We start from the raw sequence: 19,180 nt of genomic DNA, 5'->3' as shown, positions 1-19,180 counted from the left end.
TTTCTCCCATTTTGTGGGTTGTCTTTTAACTTTCTTGATGGTATCCTTGAAAGCACAAAAGTTTTTAATCTCTATGACTTCCATTTTATTTTTTCTTCTATAACTTGTGCTTTTAGTGTCATATCTAAGAAACCATTGCCTAATCCAAGGTCACAATTACTTATCCTGTGTGTACCTTTTTGGTTCTTACATTTAGAGCTTTGACCTATTTTGAGTTAATTTTTGTATATAGTGTGAGGCTAGGGTCCAACTTTGTTCTTTCACATTTGGATGTCTAGTTGTCCCAGTACCATTTTTTTTGGGGGGTAGGTAAGAAGTGGATTTACTTAGAGAGATACACAGATACATTCCGTATACAGAATGTGGTCTGTCTCAAAAGGCGAGAGTGGCCCTGGGAGGAACACACTCCACAGAGAGAGTGTGGGCCGTCTCAGAAGGCGAGAGGCCCAGCACCGTTTTTTGTTTTTTGTTTTTTGAAATTTTTTTCTGCCTTTATTTTTTTTAATTTATTTTTTTATTTTTAAATTTATTTATTTATGGCTGTGTTGGGTCTTCATTTCTGTGCGAGGGCTTTCTCTAGTTGTGGCAAGTGGGGGCCACTCTTCATCGCGGTGCGCAGGCCTTTCACTGTCGTGGCCTCTCTTGTTGCGGAGCACAGGCTCCAGACGCGCAGGCTCAGTAGTTGTGGCTCACGGGCCTAGTTGCTCCGCGGCATGTGGGATCTTCCCAGACCAGGGCTCGAACCCATGTCTCCTGCATTAGCAGGCAGATTCTCAACCACTGCGCCACCAGGGAAGCCCCCAGCACCGTTTTTTGAAGAGACTTTTCTTTTCCCATTGGATTGTCTGAATACCTGTAAAGGAAAAACACCCTCCTGTGTGTCTCCTTTACTCTTAATACTCTGCTCATTGAGTACTTTACTTCTGACACTTGTGGTCACCAAATTCGCAGGAGTTTTTCCCCACACCAAGCAATTCTGAGGTTCTCCAGATGCCAGCTGGGTGTCCTACAGATTTAACTCAGTTCTGACACTATTTACCTGGAGATTGTTACCTGTGCCTCAGGTTGTTACCTGTGCTTCTGATCAACTGGCTATAAATGTAGATTCCTATGACCCCTTCCTCAGGTTCAGTTAATTTGCTAGAGCAGCTCACAGGACTTAGGAAAACATTTTACTTACCATATTACAGGTTTATTATAAAAGGAAGAAATTCAGGAACAGCCAGATAGAAGTGATGCATAGGGCAAGGGATGTGGGAAGGAGCTTCCAAGCCCTCTCTGGGTTCACTACTCTCCCAGCACCTCCATGTGTCCACCAACCCAGAGGCTCACTGAAACCCATCCTTTAGGGTTTTCATGCAGGCTTCATTACATAGGCATGATTGTTTAAATCATTGACCGTTGGTGATTAATTCAACCTCTCCCCTCTCCAGAGGTGGAGGGGAGAGCTGAAAGTTCCAACCTTCAAAGCACTTAGTTGGTTCTCCAGGCAACCAGCCCCCATTTTTAGGAGCTTTCTAAAAGTCACCAACTTCACTAATGTAAACTCTGGTGTGGTTGAAAGGGGCTTGCTATGAATAACAAAAGACATTCATTTCACCTTTATCCTTCTGGAGCTATTTCAGGACCTGGGAACAAAACTTAAGTACTATAATAAAAGATGTTCTGTGGCTTTTACATAGGAAATTAGAAGGGTTTTAGAAGCTACGTGCTGGGAATAGTGGACAAAGACCAAATATATAGTTCATATTATAAATCACAATATCACAACACCCCTGTTGAAAATCAGTTGCCTATAAATCTATGTTCTAGACACTCAGTTCTATTCCACTGATCTATATGTCTATCCTTATACCAGTACCACACAGTATTGATGGCTATAGCTTTGTAGGAAGCTTAGAATTTGGAAAGTGTGAATCTTCCAACTTGGTTCTGTGTAAAGATTGTTTTGGCTATTCTGGCATTTCTATTTGACTTTGAGGGTTGGCTTGTCAATTTCTGCAGAAAAGTAGCTGAATTTTGATAGGTGTTGCACTGAATCTGCAGATTAATTCAGAGAGTGTTGCCATTTTTATAATATTAAATCATCTGGAATGTGTTTCCATTTATTTAATTGTTTTCAGCATTGTTTTGTAGCTTTCAGGATATGCCTTGCACTTTTTGTGAAATACATTCCTAAGTATTTTATTTTCTTGATGCTGTTGTAAATGGAATTATTTTCTAATTTCATTTTGGATTGTTCATTGCTAGTGATTTTTGCATATGGATCTTGTACTTTGCAACCTTGCAGAACTTGTTTAACAAATAGTTTTTGGTGAATTTCCAAGGATTTTCTATACACATGTTTGCCATTTGTAAATGAAGATAGCTTTACTTATTCCTTTCCAATCCAGCTTATTTCTTTTTCTTGCTTAATTGCCCTGGCTAGAATCTCCAGTTAAATGTTGAATAGAAGTGGTAAGAGCAGACAGACATCCTCTGCTGATCTTAGGAAGAAAGCTTTCAGTCTTTTACCGTTAAGTCTGATGTTAGCTGTGAGTTTTTCATAGATCTCCTTTATCAGGTTGAGGATGTTTCCCTCTACCGTATTCCTGGTTTGCTGACTGTTTTATTATGACAAGGTGTTGGATTTTGTCAAATGCTTTTTTTTTTTGCATCAACTAAGATGATCATGTAGTTTTTGTCCTATTGATATGGTGTCTTAATCCATTTGGGCTGCTACAACAAGACACTGCAGACTGGGTGGCTTATAAACCACAGAAATCTATTTCTTATAGTTCTGGATGCTGGAAATCCAAGATCAGAGTGCCAGCATGGTAGGGTTCTGGTGAAGACCCTATTTTGGGTTGCAGACTGCTGACTTCTCATTGTTCCCTCACATGGTGGAAGAAGGCAAGGGATCTCTTTGGAACTGCTTTTAATAAGGGCACTAATCTCATTCATGAGGGCTCCACCTAATCATCTCCCAAAGGCCCCACCTGCTAATATCATCACATTGGGAATTACCTTTCAACATATGATTTTAGGGGACACAAACATTCAGGCTATAGCATATGGTATATAATATTGATTTTCATCTGTTTAACTGCCCTTGAATTCCTGAAATAAAGCCTAGTTGGTCATGATGTATAATTCTTTTTATATGTTGCTGGATTCACTTTGCTATTATTTTGTTGGAGATTTTTTCTCTATATTAGTAAGGAATATTGGTCTGTAGTTTTCTCTTCTTGTGATGTCTTTGTCTGCTTTTGTGTCAGGATAATACTGGCTTCACATAATGAATTGGGAAGTGTTCCGTCTTATATTTTTTGGAAAAATTTGTGAAGGATTGGCATTAATTCTTCTTTAAACATTTGGTAGAGTTCAGCAGTGAAGCCACCTGGTCCTGTGTTTTCCTTTGTGAGAAGTTTTTGATTACTAATTCAATCTCTTTACTTGTTATTTGTCTATTCAGATACTCTGTTTCTTTTTTTTTTTTTTAATTTTTATTTATTTTATTTTATTTATTTATTTATGGCTGTGTTGGGTCTTCGTTTCTGTGCGAGGGCTTTCTCTAGTTGCGGCAAGCGGGGGCCACTCCTCATCGCGGTGCGCGGGCCTCTCACTATCACGGCCTCTCTTGTTGCGGAGCACGGGCTCCAGACGCGCAGGCTCAGTAATTGTGGCTCACGGGCCTAGTTGCTCCGCGGCATGTGGGATCTTCCCAGACCAGGGCTCGAACCCGTGTCCCCTGCATTGGCAGGCAGATTCTCAACCACTGCGCCACCAGGGAAGCCCTCTGTTTCTTCTTAAATCAAGTTTGGTAGTGTGTATCCTTCCTAGGAATTGTCCATTTCATTTAGGTTATATAATTTGTTGACATTATATATTCCTTTTTTAACATTAAAATTTTTTATAGACTACTTTTCAAACTTTCTGTTATTTTAGATTGATCTTTCCTCTAGTTAGTCCAGATTAGAAAGGTTTTAAAACTATATAGCCGTTATCTATGAAAGCAGCACGCTGGAAAACTAGCTTTTAAGAATCACTGACGTTATTTTTATTAATATTTTACATTTTGTCTTTTAGGATTGTATACTCATCAAACAGAAACATAAAAAACTATGAAGAGGAAATTCTCAGGAAAAAGATAGTGGAGAGTGGAGTACCACAAAAGAAATGTGACTTCAGTGTTGGAAAGTGTACTGACAATGATGGAAGGTCATCTGTAGGTAAAAGATCATCTGATCATTCTTTTCTGAAGCATGAAATTCCAGAAGATAACAAAAAAGAGGACATTCCAGAAGATAACAACAAAGAGTACAATTTAATTTCCTCTGGTGAGGTATTTTTTGTGAATTTTTATAAAATTTTATAGCCATGAAAGTAATTATATTCTGATACAATTAGAGAAAAATATACTTCAAAAGGCAGCTCTACTGATCACTTTTTATAAGTAAATGAAATAAAAGTAAATGAAAGTCAATATAATAAAAATAAATGAAAGTAAATAATTTATGGGTAAATGGAAATAATAATATGGTCAACTCCCAGTTTTCCTAAGTAATTAGAGATGGGGTTATTATTAAAAAATACACACATAATTCATAATTCTCCTTTTAAGCCTCCGTATATTGTCATCCTTATTCTAATCTACACCAATAAAAGCTTTAGCAGACTATAGAATCAATTCTGTTATAACACAAATATGCGTTCCTTAAAAAACACCATGCAACACAAAAATCACCAATACATTTTGTCATGACACAAAATCACTGAAACTTTTATCATGACACATTTTTAAAAGATAGGAACCTAATAAAACTGGTTAACATAGTTTTACCCATGTTAAATGGTTCAGAAATGCATAAGTACTACAATAAATGTGACATTTGACCTTGAAAAAGACCTCTAGTTTGTTTGTATAAGTGGGTGTCAGAAGGGTTGCAGCTTGTGAATTATTGTGAATTGGTGGAAGGAGGATGTTAAGGATATAGATATATATATATAGTAGATATTCTAACAGGAAACTCGAGACCCCTGGATCAGAGAACAGACTGTTTGTTACTTACAGAGCATCTCAGCACCACTTCCCAACCCTCAGTCCCCACGAGGCTATGTGATGAGGGCCTGATGTTACCTGCCCTGCACGTGCAGTGGGATTGCACCATAGGAGGGGAACACCAACATTATGAGACTTTTATAGGCTGCTGGCAGATCTGCCCATCCTCCTCTGCAGAGAGAGAGACACCTTTACTTTGGAAGGTAAATAAATTTTCTCTGGTGAGGATAAGGTAGTTTCAGTACCCTAGAGTGTAAGGAAATGGTTTTGAGGGGAGGGTAGTCTCTGAATCTTTCTGGAGCATCACATTATCTCTGACTTCTAAGACATGTTTGTTGTTTAACCATCCTTTATCCAAATTTGCCAGTGCTCTGCTCAGAAAGGCCAGACCATACAGAAGAACAAAAATATTCATAGAAAATGGTCTCCCAGCAGCTGCTATCTGAAATCAGATAGAAGTTTGTAACACCAGAAATGGGTAGGTGTGGGTGAACTGAGGTATCTGGTAGATGTTTTAGGTGTTTGTGTATGTTTTGTGTATTCTTACAGGGCTCAGTTCAGCTTGGTGCAGTTCTTTGCATTGACCTAGTGTTTCTCATGGATTAGCTTGCACCTAAGAGGGAAAAATCAAGAGCACAGTGTCAGAGAAGACAAAGGAAGTTTCAAGGAGGGTGGCATTGACAGTATGCAATGCTGCAAAGGAGTTAATAAGATGTGGACAAGCAAGTGTCTGGTAAACCAGTCAACACGGAGGTTTCCATGGAGTGATGGAGAAAGTAGATGAAGGCAAGGGGTTGAGGGGTAAATGAGCTCTATTCACTTATACTCAAAACTTGTTTGGCCACTTTAATAGGCTGCTATGGGACCACGCAGAGCTCTAGACTATAGGCAGGAAAAATGGGTATCAAATACCAGCTCTGCCAACTTCTCTAACTATGTGGCCTTGGGAAAGTCCCTTACACTCTCTGAGTCTTAGAGTCCTCATCTATAAAATCAGTCTGTAACCACTTACTTCTTAGGACTGAGACTAAATGAGATAATTAAAAAATATGAATAGATCTACCTCAAGCCTAGAACAGGCATGCATGCATGTATTCATTCATTCACCATAATGAGATACGGTGAACATATATAAAAGGAATCTAACTAAGCTTAAATCAGTTTGTTTTTACTGTTGTAGCACTAAACACCAGTAATAAAACTCTTTAGTTAACAGATACTTTCAAATACATCCAATTCTACTATAACACTTGTTATCTAAACATGAGTTTGATCCAACACAGTTGACATATTAGGGAACAATTTGAGCATAATGGGGCTTTTTCTTTTCCTTCCCTCTTGGCCACTCCTCAGTCTCCTTTACTGGAACTTCCTCTTTCTGCCCCTTAAATAATTGGTATTCTCCAATTTTTTTTTTTTTTTTTTTGAGCTTCGTATCTAACCACTGACTAGGCATATCTGTCTAAATATACCTTAAATATCTCAAAATTTAACTTGTGTCAAACTGACCTAATCATCTGCTTTCTCAACCTGCTCTTTTCTTAAATACTGTATCAGTGTGAATTGTATTACCATCTTTCTCCTCAGTTACTCTTTTACCCTTCATTCGATTCATGATCATGTCTGTTGATTTGTCTCCTAAATATTCTTAAATACTTCTCTTCTTTATCCTCCTGCCATTTCTTTATTTCAGGAATTTGCTATTTTCCTTGAGAATTTGAACCCCAGCTGGTCACCAGGCCTCTTGTTGTGCCACCGTCCATCTCTATTTTACAGAACAACGTCCATCAGTTGCAAGCGTGGTCATGGCACTTCCCTTGTTAAAATCCTGCAGTAGTCTCACACAGCCTTAATATAAATCCCAGCTTCTTTCCCGTGGTGCAAGGGGATGTTGGGAACTGACTCCTGCCTAGAACGCTGCTGCCTCCTGTCTTCACAACCCCTCATACCCCTGAGCTCTATTCTTACTGACTTACTTGGCATTTCCTCCTAAGGAAGTATATTTTGCCACTTCTGTTCTTTTGCACTTGCTGTTTATTCCTGAAATGCTATTCTAATCATTACATTGAGTCTCAACTTTGTGCTAGTTTTGAAGATTTGATAGTGAACAAAACAGATAGTGTTCCTATTTTGCAGTTTAGTAGGAGGTACAGTCAGGTAAGTTATGTACCAAGTGTGATAAGGACACAGATAGGGCACATGTAACCTAGGCTTAGGCCTTCAGAAAAAGCTACATGGAGGGAGTGATATCTGAATTGAATCCTGAAGGAAAAAGCAGAAGTTAACCAGGCATAAAGAGTTTAGGGGAGAAGTGTTCCAGGCAAAGGAAACAACATGCCTGGAGGCAAAGAGAACCAGGCACATAGCAAATTTGGAAAACCAGAAATGGTTTGTTGTGGGTGTAGGGTAGAGTAGGGGACAGGAATGGTCAAAGTAAGGGATGAACCTGGATATATAAGCAAAAGCCAGATAATGAAAGCCTTCTATAAAGGATGACTTTATAGTCTATGGTCCAAACTGGGATTCTTTTGAGAGAGTGAAAGATGAAAAATTATTACTGCTGTTGATAATTATTCTGGGGCACAAGGCATTAACTGGACTGCCCCAGGCAAACCAAGAGATGTGGTCACCTTACTCATAAGCTATTTTAAGGAGTTTAGGTGGTACTATTTTGCAGGCTTAAGGAGTATGAACAGAGCAAATTTAAGGTAGAGTGGAATGATGACTTCAGGTTGTGGAACAGTTTTGGGTTTCTGTGATTTTGTTTTTGTTTTTGTTTTTCTGGATACCACTTCTGACACCAAATGTGTGTGTGGTTTTTTCCACACACCAAGAAGTTCTCCCAGCACCAAATGGGCATCCAACAGTTCAATTCTGACAGTTAACTATCCAGAGTTAGCACAGACCCCACAGGTTAAGGACTTAGTCCCACAATATTGCCCCCACTTCAACACAAGTGGAGTGCTTAGGCTACTGTAGGGGAGAAAAGAGTTCCTTCTACCCTCTTAGGTTCTGTGACTGGCCTACGAATTAAACTGAAATAAGACAGATTAACAGAAGGGGGAAAAATGGTTTTCATTACTTTCTTTTGTACCAGGAGTTTCACAAAGAAAGGAGATTCAAGAAGGTGGCCAGATGATTGAGGCTTATATATCATCTTAGGCTAAACGAAAGAAAGGAGTTTTGGGCTACTAGGTGGTGGAGGCAAGTTATGGGAAGGTGAGGAGAGAAAATGTATGGTGAATAAGGATTGTCTTGTTATGCAAATAAGAGTCAAGTGATGAGAATAGTAAGGAGATATCTTTACTAATGGAAATTTCCTTTACAAAAGGAAAAATTTGTACTTTTATTTTTAGGCAGTTAGGGGGATGTAAATAGCTTTTCCTGCATCTGCTCCTTCTCAAGTACCTTTAGCTCAAAATAATCCTCATGCCAAAGTGGCATGTTTTGGGGTGACATATTCTGGCGCTTTTTACTACCCAGGCTTGTGCCCAGTGACTACAAATTCAGGAGTTCCCATGACCATCCTCCTCCAAGGTTCAATAATTTGCTAGAATGACTCACAGAACTCAGGAACACATTTCTCTTATGTTTACCTGTTTATCATAAAAGATATAATTTAGGAACAGCCAAATGGAAAAGATGCATAGGACGAGGTATGGGGTGGGATGGGCAAGGACAGTATACAGAACAAATTCTATGCCCCCTCAGGGTGTGCCATCTTTCTGTTACCAAGTCCAAGCTCGCTCTGCTCGCCGCATGACAGGCCAATAAATCGGAGACGAGGTGTTGAGGCAAGGAATACGACTTTATTCGGAAAGCTGGCAGACCGGGAAGATGGCAGACTAAAGTCTCAAAATAACCGTCTTATCGGGGTTTGGATGCCAGTTTCTTTTATAGCACAGAGAGGGGGAGGAGATGAGGAAATAAAGTAAAAAGGCCATAAGTTTTGCAAATATCCCCTGGAATGGCCAGCCTCAGGGAGGGGATGTGTTAATTTCTTCTTTCTTGCAGCCATCCACGGGGTGGACAGGGTCAGGATGTTTCCCTGAACAAAGGCACTTTGGTTTAACATTCAGGCAGAGGGGCAGGGTTCCCCGGGGGAAGGCCATTATGTATAGACAGTATCCTTTTAGTGAACAAAAGCAGTGGGAAGCAAGGGTTAAAGTAAAAGAAACAGATCCAATATGTAGTCAGATTTGGTTCTTCCCTGTTATATTTCCAACAAGTCAGTGTGTTCACCAATCCAGTAGCTCCCTGAATCTTATTGTTCAAGAATTTTTATAATTCAATCTATAGCCCCCTTTCCCTCCCTAGAGATGGGGGGGAGCACTGAAAGTTCCTACTCTTTAATCACATATTTGTCCTTTCTGGTGACCAGCCCCCATCCTGAAGCTATTTAGGAACCCTACCCTGAATCACCTCATTAGCATAAACTCAAGTAAGACATTCCTATAATTTAGGAAAGTTCAAGAGTTTTAAGCTCTGTGCCAGGAATGGGGGAGAAAGACCAAATATATATTTTTATTATACCACACTGTGATATATCAAGTTCAGGAGGCTATTTGAATATATAATTGGGAGTTGAGATAGGTAATCATCTATCAAATTGACTTGGTTTTCTTTTGAAAAGTTTCTAGATTTTCCCTTTGTGTCAGAAATTATGCTCTGATCTTTGAATCATCGAAATGAAGACCATTCCTTCTGAACATCTCCCACTAATTTATGTGCTTTAAGTCTTCTATAGGAATATCTGGAAGTGGTAGGATCTGCCTCCTTCCCCTTCTTTATTCTGGTTGGAGTTTTATGTTTTTTCTTCAAAAATCTTTTTATGTAGTATTTGATACATTAATTTATTCAACAAATATTTATTGAGGATCTATGTATCAGGACTATTCTAGGTCTAAGGGATACTTCAGTCACTAAAGTGGACTTCCAGCTCTTTTGGAACTTAGATTCCAGTTAGAGAAAGTATGGTGGGGGTGGAGATAGACAATAATGTAGTAAAGACGTTAGAAGGTGATATGCTATAGAAAAAATAGGACAGAGGAAGGGGGATTGGGAGTGCTAGTGATGGGAGTTGCAATTTTAAATGGGTGGTCAGAGTCAGCCTTGATTAAAAGGTGATGTTTAAACAAAGATTTGAATCCAGTAAGGAAATTAGCCAAGTGGATATCTGGGAGATGAGTGTTCAAGGCAAAAGAAATGGCAGTAGAAATATCCTAACATGGGAACATAACTTGCCATTTGGAGGAATGAGAGAGAGTTCAGTATGGAAATAAGCAAAAGAGTAGACAATGAGATTAGAGAGGTAGTGAGGAGCCAGATGTGGGGCTTGATAAGCCATTGTAAGACTTTGGCTTTTACTCTAAAAAAAATGGAGAGAACCATATTGTTTTGAACTGGGATGGTGATGCCAAAAACTTGGCCTCTGTGCACCAGTGCCGAATCAAATCTTGGAGACAGAGTTTTGGGTGAAGTAGAAAAGAGTAGCTTTATTGCTTTGCCAGGCAAAGGGGGACACAGCGGACTCCTGCCCCTCAAAAACTGTGTGTCCCAACCTGGGAAGATTTGATGAGAGTTTTGTAGCAACGGTTCAAGGGTGAGGTTGCTGATAAGATTAAGGTGTGTGCAGGGCCTGCACTCCTTTAATCTGGCTTCAGGTGGTCTCCATATAAGCTTCTCTGGTTCTCGAGGCTATCAAACCGTGACCTTCTCTCTAGAATGAGGATTGCTTCATCTTCCATTTATTGGGAGTTTTAGTTCTATAAGGAACTCAAAAGATATTGTTTCGTGTATCCTGTTGAGGTGGAATGTGGAGCCTGCCCCAAGGCTGCACCATTGTTTCTTGGCTGCTCGGCCCTTGTCTCTGCATCCCCTCCCTTAAGATCATTAATTACTGAGACCTGTTCAAGGGCAAGCATTGCAGCTAGGCCTAGATCACAAAATGGCTTAGGCCAAATGGGTTCTCTTATGTCAAGAAAGCCATTCATGGTTCTCTTTCTCCAGGGACCCCCTAACTTATCTGTTTACAGCGGTAGCAGTGGAGATATTGAGTAGTGGTTGGATTCTGGATTTCTTTTGATAGTAGAGCCAGTATTGGCATTCTGGTTTATAAATGTATACATTTGTAAATTGGTTAGTGGGAATATGTTCCTGGTGATCCATCCTCACCAGGTGTACTAACGAAAATTTCTGAACTGACAAAGCTATAGTATACAATTTAGTATTTTTCTTTATATATATATATATATATATATATATATATATATATATATATATATACACACACACATACATATTTTATATTTCACTTCCCACTGCCTAAATTGTGAATCTTTTGAAGTAGAGAAAGTTCTTATTTATTTTCTATACCTCTCCATACTATGTACAGTACTAAACTCATAGTAAGTGTCCTATAAATCCCATTGATTTTAGTTGAATTTCTATTGGTTCACAGATTATCCTAACCATAAATCCATGAACAGGAATAGGAAAAAATTAAGTGGTGAAAAAGAATATCAAAATTTGAAAATTTTCTAACTTTCTAAGTCAGATGTTTATGAAGTGGCTTCAGTTTTGGTATATAATTTTGTAACAGTATTACCTATGTTTAAATGTGTATCTATATTTAAAGGTATATCTATATTTAAATATAAGTAGAAATATATATTTCAGAGCAGAAAGAATAGATGATTTTAAAGTTTCATTTTACTTTGAATTTACCACTTAAATGTTTCAGTCACTGTTACTCTCTTTCAGTAGCTAATTAACTGTGGAAAAACATTTTGCTAGTATTAGAATACTAAATTTTGGAATATATGTATTATTAAAGCAACTATTTTTTTAGTCTTGTTTTTCTCTTTTAAAGATATTTATGACTTGGAACCTGCATCTGAATTAGGAGAAGATTTATTGAAGCTTTATGAGAAACAGTGTTGCCCAGATATTGATATTTATGTTGATGGAAAAAGTTTTAAAGCTCACAGGTAAATAGGCATGTGATTAATTTGGTGTCTTGGTTGTGACAGTAAAGTGTAAAAGGGTAGCTGTCTTTTTCTAGCACGGTGGTTTTCAAGCTGATTCACATAGGCTACAGGGGTTCCATGGTGATGCCTCAGGAGGTCTCTGACAGGGGAGGAGTTTGGACATGAGGCAGGATTTTCTATCTGCACATTCACACATGCATAGGTGACCCTACCCAGACATGTGCACATGCTCAGCTAGAGAAAATCTGTGCTATGCATTGGGCATGAACTGAAGATTTTATTAGAAGAAAATATACTGTTGCCTAAAATAGGTTTGAAAGCCACTGTCACAGAAAATGTAATTAAATGCAATTTTTAATTTCACAGGCATTATGATATTGAAAATGATTATTTCTACATGAATGACATGTATTTTCTCTGAATTCATTCTGGCTCAAAGTCTTTGTTTCAAAATAGCTGAAAAAAAAAAATAGCTGATTCTCCTGAATAGCATGGATTAGGAGGTTTAATATTTCAGTGTACTTTTAAAAAATCATTATTCTGCTGTAGAGTTGGGTTGTTTAGACATTCCAGGCTTTTAGAGTTTAAATTAAAGCCTGCTGCTTGTTTTGGTTAGACTCTTTTTTTGGTAAGTAACTAAAATCTGCTTAAAGAAAGAAAAGATGTTAATAAAAATACAGGTTTTTTTCTTGGAACTCAAGGGAAAGAGGTACAGCTGGCCTCATAACAGACTAGAATTGGAACCAGAAAGCTGAGGAACCCAGAGTTCTCCTCCCTACCTCTTTGTGTTTCATATAGAATGTTAAGTTATTCTGGTGCTGCAGAAGAGGAAGAACCAGACTATTTTTGCAGATGCAAGAAGCAGTCTTGTAGGTTCAAGGGTACACAGCCCTTAAAGAAATTAGCAGTGAGTTTAGATTACAGAAATCCACCAAGCCAAATAGTAGTGATGTTTGTACTCTCAGAAATCATACTGGTTTTGCCAGTTAACTGACTGTAGTACGTTGCTAAACTCTAGGATTGCCAGTTTCCATTAGACTACCATTCAGAATTTGAACTTTTCTTTCTGGGAACGTATGTGTTGTAAATATATTTTGAAAACACATTTTCCTATTTTTTATGAAATCTGCATTATGTATAGTAAAATACAGAGTGTGATACAGATTTATTCATATATTTTCCATATCATGGATATGTATTTCTCATATTTGGGAATATACATATTCCCAAGTGGTGTGTGTGTGTGTGTGTGTGTGTGCGCGTGTGCACGCACGCCTTTCTTTTTGGTTGGGGTAGGGGAACAACACAATTTTATTTTTAAAATTAATTTACTTTGATTTTATTTTGTGCCAGATTTTTCTTGAAACCGTATGGGCATCCTAGCAAAATTCTACCTATGGAGCCCTAAGGCTATTGTTGTCATAAAGGGAAAGCAGGACGCTGTGACGATTTGCAGTATGTCCTCAAACAGTGTCTGTATTTGGCTTCTCCCTGTGTACTGCCTGACAGTGGACTGTTTAAGAGCTTGATCTAGAATATTAGGTTTGTATTTTAGGACAGCTCTTGCCCACATTTCTGGCTTATTTTGTTCACCTAGCAATAAAAAATAAATTTATATTAACTAGAAAGGCAATTTCCTGAGAATGTGTTTCAGGAAGATCTGGCTTAAGTTTTCTTGCTTTGTTGTTAGTGCCCTTATGTGAGTTAAAATGGCAAATTCTAAATCCCAAGATAACCTTCCTATTCCAAACTTAAACATCTCTTTGTTTGTACATATTTACTTTATTATTCAGTTCAAAGAATATTATGTCAGTAGTTTAGAAAACACAGGCGTACTTCGTTTTCCTTTATTGCACTTCGCAGATAATTGGGTTGTTTACAAATTGAAAGTTTGTGGCAATTCTGCATCGAGCAAGTCTGTCAGCACCATTTTTTTTCCAAAAGCATTGGCTCACTTCATGTCTCTGTGTCACATTTTAGTAGTTCTCACAATATTGCAGACTTTTTCATTATTATAATATTTGTTATGGTGTTCTGTGATCAGTGAACTTTGATGTTACTACTACAACTCACTGAAGGTTCAGATGATGGTTAACATTTTTAGCAATAAAATATTTTTAAATTAAGGTATATACATAATGCTGTTGCACACTTATTAGACTACAGTATAGTGTAAACGTGACTTTTATATGCACTAGGAAACCAAAAGATTAGTGTGACTTGCTTTATTGTGGTGGTCTGGAACTGAACCTTCAATATCTCCAATGTATGCTTGTATCATGTAATATAATCTAAAGCCCAGCAACAGAACTTTCTGAACTATTTCTTGTTCTAGATGATCAATGTCAGCATTTATCCTAGAGGTATGGCTAAAAATCCGTTTGTAAAATGACTGCTTTAATTATATGTACTCATATATTTAATGATCAGTGCAAGTACTCACAAGGACCAGGATTTATGGGCAGAATTACATTCAGTTTAGGTCTCAAATTTTAGAACAGTTTAGTTTGCTAGTTTAATGTCCAAACTGGTATGGTAAAGAGGTAGTTTCTTTTATTGAGTCACTGTCTTTCTCTTATGCTCAAGCTCCTTCTTCAAAAACATCCCTGGTATCCCAGTTCTTCCAAGATTATGTCTCCAGTTGCTAGTTGCTCTGTCCAGCCTTTCCCTTGATCTGCAGCCCAATACCTGGAGCCCTTTATGTGCTGCAAGACGATCTGATGACAATCACTTGCTTGTGGTGGTACAACTAAGCCAAAGAAGTCATTTATAACTGAGTAGTTAAGCATATGTGGACTATGTATGGAGCCTGTCTGCCTGGGTTTGAATTCCAGCTCTACCATCTTTAGCTGTATGAATTTGGGGAAGTCATTTAACCATTCTGTGTTTCAGCATCCTCATCAACGATGGAGATTATAATAATTCTCATCTTATAGGGTTATTATGAGTATTAAATTACTAAAAGCATTTAAAGTACTTTGAACAGTGCCTGGCACATAGTAAGTACTATGTAAGTGTTTGCTATCATCATCCAGGTAATAGGCCTTTGATACGAGATTTTGTGTAGATGGTAGCAACAGTCTGTATGTCCTTTACTTACGTGGGACAAGGAGAGAAAGGTGATTTGAATCACTTGCATTTCCCCCCAGTCCAAGGAGGAAAGGGATAGCAGTGGGCCTCCAGGAAAGGTCACATTTACTACACTGTTCTGCCTCTACACAGGCCTTTCCCTCTCCAAAGCATAACTTCTCCACCCTTCCCACATCTTTGTCCTTGCTTATCTCCAATACTTCTGCGCAAAGGAGAAACAAAGAGAGCTCTTTTTATTTGGCGGGAGAGAGGTTATAATAAAAGGACCCATTAGAGTTCATGGATCCCATTTGTTAATTATGTTACTACTTTTCTGAGTATTGCTTCCTGGAGTACTACAGCACATTACTCCTGTTGTGGATCTCTCTCTGTAACACTACGTTCTTTCCTGAATTGCTCTCAATCACCAGATGAATACCATCTGTGTATTGAGCATTTCTCTCTACTTTTATTTCCTCCTGTCATCTTTAGCCTACCTCTAAGTACCTACCTTATTATCCACTCCACTGCTGATCTCCCATTTTATAGTGTTAATTATTATTCTAAGGTTTTCTGAGTGAAATTGAATCTGCTATATTTTTAAACTAATTTATTTGTTGCACTTCAGTATTCCATAATTAAGATTCTCTTGTGCTGCTTTATTGAAAAAGCAGGGCAGTGATTCCTAATTTTAGCTTTGTAACACTTAAGATCCTATATCCCTTCCAGAATACCTTTTTTTTTCAGTGCCTGATATTATAACATCAGACATTCATTCATGGGGTTAAAATGCTGTCACATCTCCCTTTAAAATGTAGATTTCTCTGAATATTTAGTAAATCAGCACTGAGTCAGGAGATCAATGTCCTAGTCTGTGCCATATGACTAATTAGCTATATATTCTTGAGTCCATCAGCTGAAAACTTTTTCAAAAGTATACAGTTTAGTAATTCAGAAGTCAGTCTTTCTGCGTTTAAATTCTGATTGTACCATTTAATAATTATTGAGAAGTTACTTAATCTCTCCAAGTCTCAAATTCTTTATCTGTAAAAGAAATAATGATAGTAATTGTAGCATAGGATGGCTGTGAGGATTGAATCTGATAATGTACATAAAACACTTAGCATGGTTCTGTGGCACATTGGAAGCATTCAGTAAATGTTAGTTGCTATAAGTATATATTAGATATCTGGGAGGGAGGCACCTTGTTGCCTTTTCTACCTTATCTTAGAGTGGAGGTTGGCAAACTATGACCCAACCCAAAACCGGTCAGTGGCTTCTTTTTGTATAAAACAACAATAGCAACAACAACAACAACAAAACAAGAATATGCAACAGGGACCTGAAAAGCCTAATATATTTATTTTGATGTTTACTATCTGGCCCTTTGCAGAAAAAGTTTGCTGTTCCCTGTCTTACTAGGATTGCCAGGAAGCTTTATGAAGTAATTGTAATAAAATTCCAGATTCCCATACACTAAAGTGGGTTATGAACATCTTAATATGGCTAGGATGTCATTCTCTGGTATACCTATAACATTTCCATTCCTTTCATTGAGTTTGTGTCTCCTGAGTCACTTGGGGTTATTCCCAAACCTGTTTGATGCCATTTGAATTTCTTATTTTGATAGCATGACTTAATGACATATCATATAAACCAATGATACATGAAGTATGAAAAGAATTTGTTGTTACAATGAAAACTAAAGTGAATGTTTTAGAAAGATTAATAAGGGAGGGGCACTTTTTCTTTGAGATTTTTTTTTAACTTTTTATTTTATATCTGAGTATAGCCGATAAACAATGTTGTGATAGTTTCAGGTGCACAACAAAGCGACTCAGCCATACATATACATGTATCCATTCTCCCCCAGACTCCTCTCAGGAGAGGCACTTTTAAAATTGCTGGTGAATTCAGGGACTTCCCTGGCAGTCCAGTGGTTAAGACTCCACACTTCCAATGCAGGGGGACACAGGTTCGATCCCTAGTCGGGCAGCTGGGATCCCGCATGCCACGTGGCATGACCAAAAAATAAAAGATAAATTAAAAAATAAAGTAAAACTGCTATTGAGTTCAGTTTAGATGAAACAATATAAAAGTTTGAGGGGAAATTATAAACGTCTTAAGTTATTCTGTACTTCAGATTGCTTCATAAAAATTTTTAAATTTCTTCACTTCAGAGAAGTTTGAACTAAAAATCATAGACAGGGTATGTGGGTATATATAGTTTTTGCAAGAAATAGGAGGCTCCAATCAGCAAACCCACAATAAAAAAATAAAGATTGGCCTTGTATGGTCAAAGATTTGTAAATGAATACATATTTATTTTTTAAGTTTGAATAAAATGATTATGATATAGACAAATCATTTTAAAAATTCTCTCCTAATTTTTAGATTAACCAAACAACTATCAGTCCTCATTGTACTGGATAACAGGGCATCCATTGCACTTCACAAATCATTTTTTAACTTAGGAAAGGCTAATCCTATGAAAGCTGTAGTCAGTGTATGTCAAAATGGATGTCTCAAGAGAAAAACTTTACCATTTTTAAAGTTTATGTTCTCTAAAATATTTGCAAAGTGTAATGGGTAATGGTGACAGCATCAGAAAGTTTGGATTCACTGCTCTGGGTTTAACCCTTATTCAGTTATGTTGAACTAAAAGGAAAAAAATATATTCTTGGAACAAGAGTACTTAAAAAAATAGTCCTAGTGAAAAATTCTTTTTTTAGAGTTTCTTTGAGTAATCCAGGCCATTATTCTGCCTGGAGTAGTGAATCTAGTTCAGCTAAAATCAGGAAGTATTGAATAGCAATGTACTATAAAGCAAGAGAAAGGGGGGAAATTAGGGCATCTCTACAGAGCCAGAAGCAGCCTTGTCAGTTGAGATTAAATTTAGTCAAAAAGAGAAAAAAACTTTGGTGTGTTGGAAAATGAAAAATCTGATGAAGATTTTTAATACACCATGCTATCTATAGCATAATTTTTTAAACTGAGGCTTGTATCTGAATTAAATAGGAACGTTTTCTAAGTTTCTGTCTTAAGGGCAGGGTAATTGTTTAAGCCTCAGATGGTTTTCGTCTTATTTAGAAGGAAATGGCTAGCATGCTGTTTAGCATGTTTAGTTCAAGTCTTCCATGTCCTTGACTGACTTTTTGTCTACTTGTTCTGTTAATTACTGAGAAGAATATTGGTGTCTCTAATATAATTGTAAATTTATCTACTTCCCCCTTCAGTTCTATCAGTTTTGCTTCATATATTTGGAAGGTTTGTTATTTGGTACACACACACATTTAGGATTGTTATTTCCTCTTGATGAATTGACCCCTTTTTCATTATGAAATATTAGTCTTTACCCCAGGTAATATTCCTGTTATGAAGTCTTTTGTCTGATGTTAATAGGGCCACTCCAGCTTTCTTTCTTTTTTAAAGATTGAGGTATAATTGATATATAGCATTGTATTAGTTTCAGGTGTTTAACATAATGAACTGATCATCACAATAAGTCTAGTTTGCATCCCACTCCAGCTTTCTTATGATTAACATTTAGATGGTATATGTTTTTTCATCCTTTTACCTTTAGCCTCTCTGTGTCTTTGTATTTTAAATGGGTTTAAAATTAATTTTTTGTAGACAGCTATAGTTACGTCTTGCTCTTTTATTATCTGGTCTCATAATCTCACCTTTTAATTGGAGAATCTAGATCATTTATGGTAATATAGGTATTAATATGTTGGAATTTAAGGCTACTATTTACTAGTTGTTTTCATTTTTTCTTTGTTTTCTTTTTCCTCTTTCCTTCTTTTCTTTGTATTAATTGAGAAAAAAAATTTTTTAATTCCAGTTTATTTCCACTGTTGGCCTATTAGCTATATTGTGTGTGTGTCTTGTTTTTGTTTTTTTAGTAGTTACTTTAGGATTTGCAATATGCGTTGTTATTACCATTTACCTTCAATTAATATTATACACCTTTATGTATAATGTTAGGACATTTTCCCCCTTCTGTCCCTTGTGTTATTGCTGCCATACATTTCACTTCTATATATACTCAAAACCCCACTATAAATTGTAATTAATTTTT

At 37.2% G+C, this 19,180-nt stretch overlaps 1 protein-coding gene across 5 annotated transcripts in view; it reads left to right on the top strand.

The window, feature by feature from the left end:
• Nucleotides 1-19,180, top strand: part of BTBD8 (BTB domain containing 8) — a 93,332-nt gene that overhangs the window by 13,313 nt on the left and 60,839 nt on the right. For all 5 annotated transcript variants that reach the window (XM_082382747.1, XM_082382746.1, XM_082382745.1 and 2 more), the window contains exons 3-4: nucleotides 4,069-4,319; nucleotides 11,913-12,030. In XM_082382747.1, the coding sequence (XP_082238873.1) occupies nucleotides 4,069-4,319; nucleotides 11,913-12,030 (369 nt within the window). The remainder of the gene's footprint in view (nucleotides 1-4,068; nucleotides 4,320-11,912; nucleotides 12,031-19,180) is intronic.

Source organism: Balaenoptera borealis (assembly GCF_965194805.1).
Source record: "Balaenoptera borealis genome assembly, chromosome: 1".
NCBI classification, from domain to species: domain Eukaryota; kingdom Metazoa; phylum Chordata; class Mammalia; order Artiodactyla; family Balaenopteridae; genus Balaenoptera; species Balaenoptera borealis.
This window is presented reverse-complemented; position numbering and strand designations above follow the sequence as displayed.